Below are 15645 nucleotides of genomic sequence, written 5' to 3'. Positions count from 1 at the left end.
GACAGGCGCAGTGGTTCAAGCCTGTAATCCCAGCACTTTGGGAGGCCTACGCGGGCAGATCACTTGAGGTCAGGAGTTGAAGATCAGTCTGGCCAACATGGTGAAACCCCATCTCTAGTAAAAATACAAAAATTAGCTGGGTGTGGTAGCGGACGCCTATAATTCCAGCTACTCAGGAGGCTAAGGCAGGAGAATCACTTGAACCCAAGAGGCGGAGGTTGCAGTGAGCCAAGATAGAGCCACTGCACCCCAGCCTGGGTGACAGGGTGAGACTCTGTCTCAAAACAAAACAAAAAAAATTTAGATGGGTGTGGTGGCGCTCACCTGTAGTCCCAGCCACTCAGGAAGCAGAGGCCCAAAAACCGCTTGAACCCAGGAGGCAGAGGTTGCAGTGAGCCAAGATAGCGCCATTGCACTCCACCCTGGGTGACAGAGTGAGACTCTGTCTCAAAAAAAAAAAAAAATTCAAATATTCAGGGAAAGAAAAAACTGCATCTGCTTTGAACACCTATGGACATTTTTTCTTGTCATTTTCCCCTTAAAAATACAGTATAACTATTTACATAACACTTACATAGTATTAGATGTTATAAGTAATGTAGAAATGATTTAAAGTATACGGGAGGATGTGCATAGGTTATATGCAAATACTATGCTATTTTATATCAAGGACCTGGGCATCCTCAGAATTTGATTTCCATGGGAGGTCCTGGAGCCAATCCCCGACAGATACTGAGAGACGACTATATTATATAGATCTATAATCATTTATATTCTGTTAGGGACTGGTGGGGGAGGAGTCTTTTCAGTTAAAGATTAAAAGGGAAATACAAGGGAATAAATAAGATTAAAGGAAATCTTATTTCCTTACTGACTAAACTTTCCAAGAGTATAATTATGCAGCAACAGTTAGGGGTCACGTGTTAAGAATAGTCAGGAAATCCTGTCTCCAGATGCCTGAGGATTGCTATCTATTTGTTTGATGACTTGCTGTAGAAATCTCTAGGCCCCAAGTTGATATTCTTGTCTCCACCAGACACCAGACTTTGTGTGATTTCTCTATCAGCACTTCCTTCTGCCTCCCAACTACTTGCCATTTTTACATCTGTAGTCCTCTCGTTCTCTAAAGCAAATTTAAATCATTCTATTCCTTCTGCATGTTCATTGAGGGATCAGTACATATAAGTCAGGCAAGTAACAATTAAATTTATAGCACTTTATAGCCTACAAAGAATGAAAGCTAGCATATTAGCTAAGAGTTTGGGCTTTTTGAGATAAATTGTTTAGGTTCAAAGCCCCAACCTGCTACTTACTATCTTTGTGAACTTGGGGAAGATACTTCTATTTTTTATGCCTTTATTTCCTTGTCTGTTAAATGGAGGTGACAACTACATCCTTAGGATCTCTGTACATTTAAAGGAGATAATTCATGTTTAGAACGTAGTACATGGTAAGTACTCATAAGTAGCACATGGTAAATGTTAGTTGATAATATAACCAATACTATAATTGATAAAAAGAGCTATTCCTCTACAGTATCCCATTTGAGTTTTGTAATAATCTTTTAAGGTACTTTAGTATTATCAGCCCCATTTTATAGATCGACCCTAAGGCTTTGAGGTGCTACTTGCCCCAAGTCATACAAGCATTCCTAGCAGGGCTAGGATTAGAATTGGGTTGTGTAGGCCGGGCGTGGTGGCTCATGCCTGTAATCTCAGCATTTTGGGAGGCCGAGGTGGGTGGATCACGAGGTTAAGAGATCGAGACCATCCTGGCCAACATGATGAAACCACTTCTCTACTAAAAATACAAACATTAGCTGGGCGTGGTGGCACACGCCTGTAGTCCAGCTACTCAGGAGGCTGAGGCAGGATAATCGCTTGAACCTGGGAGGCGGAGGTTGCAGTGAGCCAAGATCATGCCACTGCACTCCAGCCTAATGACAGAGCGAAACTTTGTCTCAAAAAAAAAAAAAAAAAGAATTGGGTTGTGTACATAGTTCCTCTAGGGCTTGTAGTTAGCCTGGGAGGGAACAGGTTTCATCTCAAGAGCCAGCCCTAAACAGTTGAAATGGTTATTCAGAGTCCTGTTTTGATAATTCTCAAAGCAGGTCCAAGCTCATTAAGAAAAGAATGCCTGATAGATGAGCAATATTTGCCATGGGCTCAGGAACATGTAGTGGGATTATGTCCTTGCTCTCCTTTTGTGTTTGTTTGTTTCCTCCTACCTAAAGTTTCTCATTAATCCAAGGATTTCTTTATAAACAGAAATTTTGGTTTTAGTAATTTATAGAATCATTTTAGCCTTACAAGTTTTCTAGAGAAGTATTATTATTCCTAAAATAGTTTGTAACTAAGGCAGTTGATAGAGGGGCAGCTCTTACAGCTGTTTCTCTGTAATAACTCTTTACATTTGCTATTCTCATATGGGCACACAGATTGAGAAATCTAGTAGTCACCATTTATTTATAATTTTAGGTTTCAGTTTGGACATTTGGGTTAAGTACTAATGGCACTTTGAGAAGGAATTGAGAAAACCTTATTTTCACATATGAGCCAAATACTAATCTCCTTGAAAGTCAGAGAAGTTGTTTTGGATGTGTCAAATAAGTACCACTTTATTTATTTATTCATTCATTCATTCATTCATTCATTCATTTTTGAGATGGAGTCTCACTCTGTTGCCCAGGCTGGAGTGCAGCGGTGTGATCTCTACTCACTGCAACCTCCGCCTCCTGGGTTCAAGCGATTCTCCTACCTCAGCCTCCTGAGTAGCTGGGATTACAGGTGCCCACCACCACACCAGGCTAATTTATTTTTTATTTTTTATTTTTAGTACAGATGGGGTTTCACCATGTTGGCCAGGCTGGTTTTGAACTCCTGACCTCAAATGATCCGCCCACCTCGGCCTCCCAAAGTGCTGGGATTACAGGCATGAGCCATCGCGCCCGGCCAGTACCACTTTAAATATAAACAAAAGCTAGGTTTCTGTGGAGTTGGTATATTTGAACCGCCTGACTTGGACTTCTTGGTTTTATTTTAGCCAGTGTTATCCCATCCCTTATTCTTGGTCTTACTATGGGGAAGTAGCAACTTAATATTTTAAATGTTGACATCACTTAAGTATTGGAAAAGCTAGAGTTAGCTTCTTGGTTCCATCTTCTCTACAGGAAAATGCCTCAGAAAAAAAGCTGGCCACAACTCTAGGTTTACCTCTATACCCAGCTTGGGCTTGGCACTGGAATACTTGGGTAGTCCTATTTCTCAGTTATGAACTACCTTTGGGGAATATGTGCAGACAAAGCTCATGAAGTCTGAGAACTTGGTACTCCATCTCCTAGCTGCAAAGAAATACAGGAGAGATGGTAAAGGAATGCACAATAGCAATTTTCCCAGTTAGAATTCTATGGATTTCATTGGACTATTGCAGTCATCTCATCTCCAGTTCTTGCTAAAATACTTCAAGGACATAGAGAATTTCCCACCTCCTCTGGAAGTCCTGGCCATATTTGGACAATTCTGACAAAATTTCCCTTTTACTTCTACTTTCCGTATAGGATGGGCTAAGCAAGGAAGAAAATCTGCCTCTCAGAAAACACTTACATTTCACACTGACTACTATGGAACTGATCTGCTCTGATTTCTTGAGCTTTGTTGATTTAAATTTGAGAGTTATTTTATTTTTATTAAATATGCCCAGGCAAATAACCAAGGTTAAATAAATATCTGAAAGAGCTTTGTGGGAAGTGTAAAACTATTTGGGGAGAAAAGAATTTTCTCCCAAAAAGCTTTCTAGGAATGTAACTTGTAAGAACTCTGAGACGCATACTCTCTAGAGAAAAAAAATATATATTTATGAGAAGTCAGGGTCTTTAATCTTTGTAATTAGAATAGATATTGCTCAGTTTTTAAAAATCATGTCCTGATCACATTTCAGTTTAAATTACTTTTAAAATTCCATTGTGCAGAGTCAATCTTTAGGAGTACTTACTGGAAATGATTAGAGAAAAAAGCATATTGTTTCTTACAGAATTGGTATGAAGTGCCTTACAAGACGTAATTCATTTATTTAGTGTTTTAAAAAGAAAAATGTTAGCCAGGCGTGGTGGCTCACGCTTGTAATCCCAGCACTTTGGGAGGCCAAGGCAGGTATATTGTTTCAGATCAGGAGTTCGAGACCAGCCTGGCCAACATGGTGAAACCCCATCTCTACTAAAAATACAAAAATTAGCCAGGCGTGGTGGCACACACCTGTAGTCCCAGCTACTCAGGAGGCTGAGGCAGGAGAATTGCTTGAACCCGGGAGGTTGCTGTGAGCTGAGATTGCACCACTGCATTCCAGCCTGGGTGACAGAGCAAGACTCCATCTCAAAAAATTAAAAAATAATAATAATATAAATAAATAAATATAAAAATGTTGACCAGGCATGGTGGCTCACACCTGTAATCCTAACACTTTGGGAGGCTGAGGCTGGTGGATCACCTGAGGCTGGTGGATCGCCTGAGGCCAGGAGTTCGAGACCAGCCTGGCCAACATGGTGAAACCCCGTCTCTACCAAAAAAACGAAAATTAACCGGGCGTGGTGGCAACCACCTATAATCCCAACTACTCGGGAGGCTGAGGCAGGAGAATCGCTTGAACCCAGGAGGTGGAGGTTGCAGTGAGCCGAGATTGTACCACTGCACTCCAGCCTAGATGACAGAAGCGAGACTCCGCCTCAAAAAAAAGAAAATTTCATTCAAAAGGTAATCTTGTTTGTTTACTATTGTCTTTTTAGGTGATATAATCCAAACATCTAATATAAGTATGTTTTTAAAGCAATTCTCAGCTCTAAACTCCTTTTCGTAACCTCCCTTTCCCAAATGGAAAGAGTTCATTTTCTGAGCAGAATTTTAGTAGTTTTTGCTGGCATGAAGAAGAACAAACATATTATAGATTTAGGCTTTTATACTTCTTTCATACTTAATGTTTGATCTTTCAGTCTTTTCCTGAGACTTCTCTTCTGCCTTTGTTAGTAAAGCCTTCTCTCTGGGAGTTTTGTTAAATCAAAGAGACCTTATTATTCTCATAAAATTTTCTCTGCCATGTTGAAGATAGGAGTCCCTTTGCCCTTATCATTTCATGGATATGTATTTAGTATTTTCGGTTGTTTCAGACTGACCCCAATTCTTGGCATTCAGAAACATTCTCAGGAAGGTATGGTGTTTACACGGTTTCTAGACACCCTGCTTGAAGAATTACATCTAAAAAATGAAGACCTTGAAAGTCTAACCATCATATTTAGAACCAGCTGTTTACCAGAGTGGTAAGTTGGATTGTGTTTTATTTTGGTTTTTATTCTTCATTTGTTGCCTATGTGGATTCGTTTTTTTTTTTAATTGGAAATTGTAAAAACCAAGTACAGACCTCAAGATGCCCTCAGTTTGCTAAGGAAGGACATGATATCCCTTAGTTCTCAGCTGCCTCAGTCACTTCCTGTCTACTTACTTTGTGCCCCATATTTGTTGCATTCCTCTCTTGTAGGTTACAACAGTTCTGTTTTTTGCAGTCCAGGAAACTCCGCATTATCAGTTTCATACTCAAGTGTAGGCTATCCCACATGTCCCATCTGATAAGTTTCTTCCCAGGAAGTAGCAGTTTACTTCAACTCGGCTACTGCAGTGATCCATTGTGAACATCCTCATCCTACTGCCCCTTTCAGTGAAATCAACCCCTACCCAGCCAATACCTTAGTCATTTCATGTACAGATAAGCAGGTGAATTTACAAGTCTGACTTTGTTGAATCCTAACCCTGTTCCCAGATACACAGCCCCCTCCTACTATCCCAAACCTTTCCTCTTTCAGAACTGCCCATCAGAATATTCCCTTCCTTGTCCTGCCTTAATTATAACTTTCCATCTATTCCTTCCTTCTCATTTCACACAATCCCAAAGTGCATGCTCAGATAGGTACTGATTTAATGTTATAATTGAGGAAATTCATCCTAAGCTACAAATGAGATTCTCTCAGGGAGATTTTCTTTTTTTTTTTTAATGTTTTTTAAATTATAAAAGCAATACAGAATGTTGTAAAATAAAAATTAAGCAATACAGACTGCATAAATATAAAAGGAAAATTCCCCCTTCACCTCTGCCTCTAATCCTATCTCTTTCCCACAAAGCATACTTGATGTCTGTCATTTATTTTATTATTTTTTTAATTTTATTATTATTATACTTTAAATTTTAGGGTACATGTGCACAATGTGCAGGTTTGTTACATATGTATACATGTGCCATGTTGGTGTGCTGCACCCATTAACTTGTCATTTAACATTAGGTATATCTCCTAATGCTATCCCTCCCCCACCCCCCACCCCACAACAGTCCCCGGTGTGTGATGTTCCCCTTCCTGTGTCCATGTGTTCTCTTTGTTCAATTCCCACCTATGAGTGAGAACATGCGGTGTTTGGTTTTTTGTCCTTGCGATAGTTTGCTTAGAATGATGGTTTCCAGTTTCATCCATGTCCCTACAAAGGACATGAACTCATCATTTTTTATGGCTGCATAGTATTCCATGGTGTGTATGTGCCACATTTTCTTAATCAAGTCTATCATTGTTGGACATTTAGGTTGGTTCCAAGTCTTTGCTATTGTGAATAGTGCCTCTATAAACATATGTGTGCATGTGTCTTTATAGCAGCATGATTCATAATCCTTTGGGTATATACCCAGTAATGGGATGGCTGGGTCAAATGGTATTTCTAGATCTAGATCCCTGAGGAATCGCCACACTGACTTCCACAATGGTTGAACTAGTTTACAGTCCCACCAACAGTGTAAAAGCATTCCTATTTCTCCACATCCTCTCTAGCACCTGTTGTTTCCTGACTTTTTAATGATCGCCATTCTAACTGGTGTGAGATGGTATCTCATTGTGGTTTTGATTTGCATTTCTCTGATGGCCAGTGATGACGAGCATTTTTTCATGTGTCTTTTGGCTGCATAAATGTCTTCTTTTGAGAAGTGTCTGTTCATATCCTTCACCCACTTTTTGATGGGGTTGTTTGTTTTTTTCTTGTAAATTTGTTTGAGTTCATTGTAGATTCTGGATATTAGCCCTTTGTCGATGAGTAGGTTGCAAAAATTTTCTCCCATTCTGTAGGTTGCCTGTTCACTCTGATGGTAGTTTCTTTGCTGTGCAGAAGCTCTTTAGTTTAATTAGATCCCATTTGTCAATTTTGGCTTTTGTTGCCATTGCTTTTGGTGTTTTACACATGAAGTCCTTGCCCATGCCTATGTCCTGAATGGTATTGCCTAGGTTTTCTTCTAGGGTTTTTATGGTTTTAGGTCTAACATGTAAGTCTTTAATCCATCTTGAATTAATTTTTGTATAAGGTGTAAGGAAGGGATCCAGTTTCAGCCTTCTACATATGGCTAGCCAGTTTTCCCAGCACCATTTATTAAATAGGGAATTCTTTCCCCATTTCTTGTTTTGGTCAGGTTTGTCAAAGATCAGATAGTTGCAGATATGTGGCATTATTTCTGAGGGCTCTGTTCTGTTCCATTCATCTATATCTCTGTTTTTGTACCAGTACCATGCTGTTTTGGTTACTGTAGCCTTGTAGTATAGTTTGAAGCCAGGTAGCGTGATGCCTCCAGCTTTGTTCTTTTGGCTTAGGATTGACTTGGCAATGCAGGCTCTTTTTTGGTTCCATATGAACTTTAAAGTAGTTTTTTCCAATTCTGTGAAGAAAGTCATTGGTAGCTTGATGGGGATGGCACTGAATCTATAAATTACCTTGGGCAGTATGGCCATTTTCCCGACATTGATTCTTCCTACCCATGAGCATGGAATGTTCTTCCATTTGTTTGTATCCTCTTTTATTTCATTGAGCAGTGGTTTGTAGTTCTCCTTGAAGAGGTCCTTCACATCCCTTGTAAGTTGGATTCCTAAGTGTTTTATTCTCTTTGAAGCAATTGTGAATGGGAGTTCACTCATGATTTGGCTGTTTGTCTGTTATTGGTGTATAAGAATGCGTGTGATTTTTGTACATTGATTTTGTATCCTGAGACTTTGCTGAAGTTGCTTATCAGCTTGAGGAGATTTTGGGCTGAGATGATGGGGTTTTCTAGATATACAATCACGTCATCTGCAAACAGGGACAATTTGACTTCCTCTTTTCCTAATTGATACCCTTTATTTCCTTCTCCTGCCTGATTGCCCTGGCCAGAACTTCCAACACTATGTTGAATAGGAGTGGTGAGAGAGGGCATCCCTGTCTTGTGCCCATTTTTCAAAGAGAATGCTTCCAGTTTTTCAGTATGATATTGGCTGTGGGTTTGTCATAGATAGCTCTTATTATGTCTGTCATTTAATATTTATTTTTATTATTTGAATTTTTATAAAACAATCTTTTTTTTTTTTTGAGACGGAGTCTCGCTCTGTTGCCAGGCTGGAATGCAGTGGTGCAATCTCAGCTCACTGCAACACCTGCCTCCCAGTTCAAGCGATTCTCCTGCCTCAGCCTCCCTGTAGCTGGGACTACAGGCGTGCACCACCATGCCCAGCTAATTTTTGTATTTTTAGTAGACATGGGGTTTCACCATGTTGGCCAGGACGGTCTCGATTTCTTGACCTCGTGATCTGCCTGCCTCAGCCTCCCAAAGTTCTGGGATTACAAGCGTGAGCCACCGTGCCTGGCCTATAAAACAATCTTTAATCAAATCTCTAAATATATAGGAAGGATATTTGAAAGAGGTGATTTTGGTGATTAAGAAAGAATACCAGACCGGGTGCGCAGTGGCTAATGCCTGTAATCCCAGCACTTTGGGAGGCTGAGGCAGGAGGATCACTTGAGGTCAGGATTTCGAGACCAGCCTGGCCAACATGGTGAAACCCTGTGAAACCCTGTCTCTACTAAAAATACAAAAATTAGCTGGGCGTGGTGGCAAGTGCCTGTAATCCCAGCTACTCAGGAGGCTGAGGCAGGAGAATCACTTGAACTCAGGAGGTGGAGGTCGCAGTGAGCCGAGATTGTGCCACTGCACTCCAGCCTGGGTGACAGTGCAAAACTCCATCTCAAAAAAAAAAAAAGGAATTAGCACTGTAACTGCCCCCCAATTTATACCCAATGGTCTTTTCAAGTGATCCTGCTACTCTGAGGACACTATATAGCAAAGGCTTTTACTGAAGGAGTGAGCTTGGGTTGGTTTGTATAAGCATAACATTCAAAGGCCCGTAAAGAATATGGAGAGGTTGGAATTTAAACCAATCATACTCCTCAGTCCATGACATCCTTTGTACATTGGTTGACAGGTTTCTTGGCTGGGTGCAGTAGCTTATGCCTAAAATTCCAGCACTTTGGGGGGCCAAGGTGGGAGGATCGCTTGAGCCCAGGAGTTCAAGACCAGTCTGGCAACAAAGTTGCCCAGTTTTGTAGAGATCCTGTCTCTACAAAAAATAAAAAAATTAGTCAGATATGGTTGCCTACAGGTGGCACCTGCCTGTAATCCCAGCTACTCGGGAGGCTGAGGCAGGAGGATTTCTTGAGCCCAGGAGGTCGAGGCTGCAGTGAGCCATGATCACACCACTGCACTCCAGCCTGGGCACCAGAGCAAGACCCTGTCTCAAAAAAAAAAAAAAAAGAGGTTTCTATTTCAGACTGACAGCAAACAGTACCTAGCCAGAAGTCCTTCTAAACCTGCTGTAATGAATAGATACCAATTAAAAATCATTTTAACTAGCATATTTTAAACTTGTACATAAACAGATGATGTTAAAGTAGTTTTAAGGACTTTCAACAGTAGATGTTTTAAGTGGACTTAACAGTTCCCCTATGATCATTATTTATTTACATTGTTCATTTGCCTAAGTAATCAAAGGTAAATCTTGGCCCAGATTACTTTGTCAGTATTATAAAGGATTATCAATGAATGGCCCTTATTACATAATTTTCCATATGAGAAATGAAGATGGTTATGAGTAGAAGGATAGAAGGTTTTTTTGTTTGCATTATTTTGGTATGCCATGGTAAATTCATTTGAGTTTAGAGATTTTAATATCTAGTAACCTTTTGAAGATTACTACCTAGTATATTAATATGCTTTCAGTTGTGAATAACAGAAAAAAAATCCATTTCCAACTACCTTTTGTTATTGTGGTATATTAGTTAACTTTTGTTACTAACAAATTTCTCCAAAACAAACAAACAAAAAAGATGTTTGTGGTTTAAAGTAACAAACATTTTTTATGTCACAGTTTCTGTGAGTCAGGAATCTAGGTGCAGTTGAACTGGGAGCCTCTGGCTCAGGGTCTTTCCTGATGTTACAGTTAAGCTATCTGCCAGCGCTATGATGTCACCTGAAGGCTAGAATGGAAGATCTCCTTCAGGCTCACTCATGTGGTTGTTGGCAGGATCACACTCCTCATAGACTGTTGAACTCAGGGTCTCAGTTTCTCACTGTTGTCTAGAAACCTCCCCTAATCCCCTGCCCATAGGCCTTTCTAGAGTGCACCTCACAACATGGCATGTGGCTTCCATCGGAGTGAGCCAGTGAGAGAGGAGACCCATGATGGAAGCCACAGTCTTTTTGTATTAATAACTAATCTCAGAAGTGACATCCCATCACTTTTGCTATATTCTGTTAGTTAGAAACTAGTCACTAGGTCCAGCCCATACTCAAGGTGAGAGGATTATACAAGGGCATGAATACCAGGAGACAACAGCCATTGGGGGATATCTTAGAAGGTGTCTAGCAGAGGGGCAAAAATGTTCAGTAGGCTCCAGTTTTATATATAGCATACCATACTGCCTTGGTGAGAGTCTTGAACTTCATCCTGACTGAGGACACCCCTGAACCAATTCATGGGGTCATGGGAATGCTGTGAGCTAACGAAATCATTCTTGCAAAGGATAAGGGAAAGAGCTAATGAAATCATTCTGGCTAGGGATGAAGGAAAGAGAAGGGCTTTTCCAGTTGACCTTGATCAGTCAAAACTTAGCCCTCAAGTTGAATACGAAGCTCAGTCTACTCCACCCAAACTGTTGTTGGGTAGAATATACATAATGGGGAAGAAATTGAATGAATATTGACAAGACACACAGTGTCTACAACAGCTAGTAAAATACTTTACATGTTTTTTTGTTGTTTTGTTTTTTGGGTTTTTTTTGAGATGGCGTCTTGCTCTGTCACCCAGGCTGGAGTGCAATGGTGCAATCTTGGCTCACTGCAATCTCTGCCTCCCGAGTTCAAGCAGTTCTTCTGCCTCATCCTTCTGAGTAGCTGGGACTACAGGTGCATGCCACCATGCCTGGCAAACTTTTTGGGTTTTTTTGTATTTTTAGTAGAGATGGGGGTTTCACCATGCTGGCCAGGTTGGTCTCAAACTCCTGACCTCGTGATCTGCCTGCCTTGGCCTCCCAATACATGTTTTACTCAAAGTATCCTTTTTTGCTTCACAGATATATTCCATGAAGACAAAATAGAAGATGAACTTCTATTCACCGTTTCTGGAATTCTAGCCGCCATGATGGTCTGGTGGTGACTGATAACTAGTTTTATTCCAAGACATACCTTTACCTCTTTAAGTTTCAATCTCCCATCTCCCAGTCCTTCAGTCCCCAACTGCAGAGGATGACCTCCCCAGATAGAGGAGAATCATTACTCCAACAAGAATAACCAAGTCTTTGTATCCCTAGTACAAGACATAGTATTTTTATTCGAAAATGAATGTTTAAGTATTAAATTGAAACTTGAATGAATATTCAAGAAAATATAATGATCTCTACTTTTTCTGGATGATTTCCAGCCATCATATCAGTTTGCCAAAAAAATTGAGAAAGTTATGATTTTGACCTCCCAATCTAAACTCTAAATTCTAAAGATCAGTAAACAATTAGGTCAATAAATACACACAATTTAAGATGAAGCCCTTTGGAAGTCTAGTCCAAAACAGGAAAATCTCAGAACTTTCTGGACTCAAGGAAATGCTTTAAATGGAATCTGTAGTTTGTTTGCAGGAGAGACAATTTCTAGAATTTAGATTGCTTTTCAAAATGTTTATCAGGTAGGCAAGTTAGCAGTTGAGGGGGAGCACAGACAACTTGGGGAGCTTTACTGGAAGGCCAAGAAAATACTCTTGGACACTGGAGGAAATGACAGCTACTAAAGCCCAATCATGGAAAAGGACCAGAAAGCAGCCCACTGGAATGGGGAGCTTAGTGGGCAAGGAGGTAGGGATATAATTTCTCTTCTTGGCTCCACCAGTAATTAGCTCTGTGGCCCAGTCACCTAAACTTTCTGGACTTCAGTTCAGGTTGTATGGCAGTAGGCCATAGAATTGGCTACTGCCATACAATCTCTATGGGAAAGGACTGCAAAAACTAAACTTTATCTCTGTATGGGCAAAGGCTACTGTCATCCTGTTGTTGGTCTGGGGCCACTTTGACAATTTTTTTTTAACCTCATTTGATTGTGTAAGGGTCTAACCACAACAAAAAATCATAGTGTAATAGAATTAATCAAGTTCAGCAAGGTCACAGGCTAGATCAATATACAGAAAATCAATTGTGTTTTTCTGTTCAGAAAACTCCAAAAATGAAATAAAGAAAATTGTGTTCACAATATCACCAAAGAGAATTAAATACTTAGGAATAAATTTAACAAAAGAAGTATAAGACGTGTATAACAAAAACTATAAAACATTCAAGAGGGCTGGGCATGGTGGCTCATGCCTTTAGTTCTAGCACTTTGGAGGCAGAGGCAGGAGGACTGCTTGAGCCCAGGAGTTCAAGACCAGCCTGGGCAACAAAGTGAGACCCTGTCGCCACAAAAAATAAAAATAAAAATAAATTGAAGATGGCCGAATAGGAACAGCTCCAGTCTACAGCTCCCAGCAGGATGGACACAGAAGATGGGTGATTTCTGCATTTTCAACTAAAGTACCTGGTTCATCTCACTGGGACTGGCTGGACAGTGGGTGTAGCCCACAGAGGGTGAGCCGAAGCAAGGTGGGGCATCGCCTCACCTGGGAAGCGCCAAGGGGTCAGGGGATTTCCCTTTCCTAGCCAAGGGAAGCCGTGAGTGACTATACCTGGAGGAGGGGTACACTCCTGCCCAAATACTGCTCTTTTCCCACAGTCTTCGCAACTGGCAGACCACGAGATCCCCTCCCATGCCTGGTTCAGTGGGTCCCACGCCCACAGAGCCTTGCTCACTGCTAGCGCCAGCAGTCTGAGATCGACCTGGGATGTGGGAGCTTGGCAGGGTAGAGGTGTCCACCATTGCTGAGGCTTGAGTAGGCGGTTCTATGCTCACAGTGTAAACAAAGCAGCAGGGAAGCTCAAACTGGGCAGAGCCCACCACAGCTCAGCAAGGCCTACTGTCTCTGTAGATTCCACCTCCGGGGGCAGGGCATATCTGAACAAAAAGCAGCAGACAGCTTCTCCAGACTTAAACGTCCCTGCCTGACAGCTCTGAAGAGAGCAGTGGTTCTCCCAGCACCGCGTTCAAGCTCCGATAATAGACAGACTGCCTCCTCAAGTGGGTCCCTGACCCCTGTGTGGCCTGACTGGGAGACATCTCCCAGTAGGGGCCGAAAGACACCTCAGAGAGGTAGATGCCCCACTGGAACGAAGCTTCCACAGTAAGGATCAGGCAGCAATATTTGCTGTTCTGCAGCCTCCACTGGTGACACCCAGGCAAACAGGGTCTGGAGTGGACCTCCAGCAAACTCCAGCAGACCTGCAGCTAAGGGACCTGTCTATTAGAAGGAAAACTAACAGAAAGGAATAGCATCAACATCAAAAAAAGGACATCTACACCAAAACCCCATCCATAGGACACCAACATCAAAGACCAAAGGTAGGTAAAACCACAAAGATGGGGAGAAACCAGACCAGAAAGGCTGAAAATTCCAAAAACCAGAATGCCTCTTCTCCTCCAAAGGAACACAACTCCTTGCCAGCAAGGGAACAAAACTGGACAGAGAATGAGTTTGACAAGTTGACAGAAGTAGGCTTCGGAAGGTCGGTAATAACAAACTTCTCCGAGCTAAAGGAGCATGTTCTAATGTGTCGCAAGGAAGCTAAAAATCTTGAAAAAAGGTTAGACAAATGGCTAACTAGAATAACCAGTGTAGAGAAGAGCTTAAATGACCTGATGGAGCTGAAAACCACAGTACGGGAACTTCGTGAAGCATACACAAGCTTCAATAGCCAATTCGATCAAGTGGAAGAAAGGATATCAGTAATTGAAGATCAAATTAATGAAATAAAGCGAGAGGACAAGATTAGAGAAAAAAGAGTGAAAAGAAATGAACAAAGCCTCCAAGAAATATGGGACTATGTGAAAAGACCAAATCTATGTTTGATTGGTGTACCTGAAAGTGACGGGGAGAACAGAACCAAGTTTGAAAACACTCTTCAGGATATTATCCAGGAGAGCTTCCCCAACCTAGCAAGGAAGGCCAACATTCAAATTCAGGAAATACAGAGAACACCACAAAGATACTCCTCGAGAAGAGCAACCCCAAGACACATAATTGTCAGATTCACCAAGGTTGAAATGAAGGAAAAACTGTTAAGGGCAGCCAGAGAGAAAGGTCAGGTTACCCACAAAGGGAAGCCCATCAGATTAACAGCGGACCTCTGGGCAGAAACCCTACAAGCCAGAAGAGAATGGGGGCCAATATTCAACATTCTTAAAGAAAAGAATTTTCAACCCAGAATCTCATATCCAGCCAAACTAAGCTTCATAAGTGAAGGAGAAATAAAATCCTTTACAGACAAGCAAATGCTGAGAGATTTTGTCACCACCAGGCCTGCCTTACAAGAGCTCCTGAAGTAAGCACTAAAATGGACAGGAACAACCAGTACCAGCCACTGCAAAAACATGCCAAATGGTAAAGACCATCAACACTATGAAGAAACTACATCAATTAATGGATGAAATAACCAGCTAGCATCATAATGACAGGATCAAATTCCCACATAACAATATTAACCTTAAATGTAAATGGGATAAATGCCCCAATTAAAAGACACAGACTGGCAAATTGAATAAACAGTCAAGACCCATCAGTGTGCTATATTCAGGAGACCCATCTCATGTGCAAAGACACACATAGGCTCAGAATAAAAGGATGTAGGAAGATTTACCAAGCAAATGGAAAGCAGAAAAAAGCAGGGGTTGCAATCCTAGTCTCTGATAAAACAGACTTTAAACCAACAAAGATCAAAAGAGACAAAGAAGGTCATTACATAATGGTAAAGGGATCAATTCAACAAGAACAGCTAACTATCCTAAATATATATGCACCCAATACAGGAGCACCCAGATTCATAAAGCAAGTTCTTAGAGACCTACAAAGAGATTTAGACTCCCACACAATATTAATGGGTGACTTTAACACCCCACTGTCAATATTAGACAGATCAACAAGACAGAAAATTAACAAAGATATCTAGGACTTGAACTCAGCTCTGGACCAAGCAGACCTAATAGACATTGACAGAACTCTCCACCCCAAATCAACAGAATATACATTCTTGTCAGCACCACATCACCCTTATTCCAAAATTGACCACATAATTGGAAGTAAAGCACTCTTCAGCAAATGCAAAAGAACAGAAATCACAACAAACCATCTCAGACCACAATGCA

General features: G+C 41.1%; 2 protein-coding genes across 5 annotated transcripts in view; one reads left to right on the top strand and one right to left on the bottom strand.

Moving 5' to 3' along the window:
* RPAP2 (RNA polymerase II associated protein 2) overlaps positions 1–11756 on the top strand; it is an 88286-nt gene extending 76530 nt beyond the window's left edge. For 3 of the 4 annotated variants that reach the window (XR_010159378.1, XM_001153375.5, XM_063816821.1), the window contains 2 exons: positions 5156–5305; positions 11445–11756. Coding sequence is in view for 3 of the 4 variants with exons in the window: in XM_001153375.5 (XP_001153375.3) it covers positions 5156–5305; position 11445 (151 nt within the window). In the remaining variant the exon portion in view is untranslated. The remainder of the gene's footprint in view (positions 1–5155; positions 5306–11444) is intronic. The other variant, XM_009425350.4, reaches the window with a different exon arrangement.
* Positions 1–15645, bottom strand: part of GLMN (glomulin, FKBP associated protein) — a 195505-nt gene that overhangs the window by 129190 nt on the left and 50670 nt on the right.

The sequence above is a fragment of the Pan troglodytes genome, chromosome 1 (assembly GCF_028858775.2).
Source record: "Pan troglodytes isolate AG18354 chromosome 1, NHGRI_mPanTro3-v2.0_pri, whole genome shotgun sequence".
NCBI lineage: Eukaryota > Metazoa > Chordata > Mammalia > Primates > Hominidae > Pan > Pan troglodytes.
This window is presented reverse-complemented; position numbering and strand designations above follow the sequence as displayed.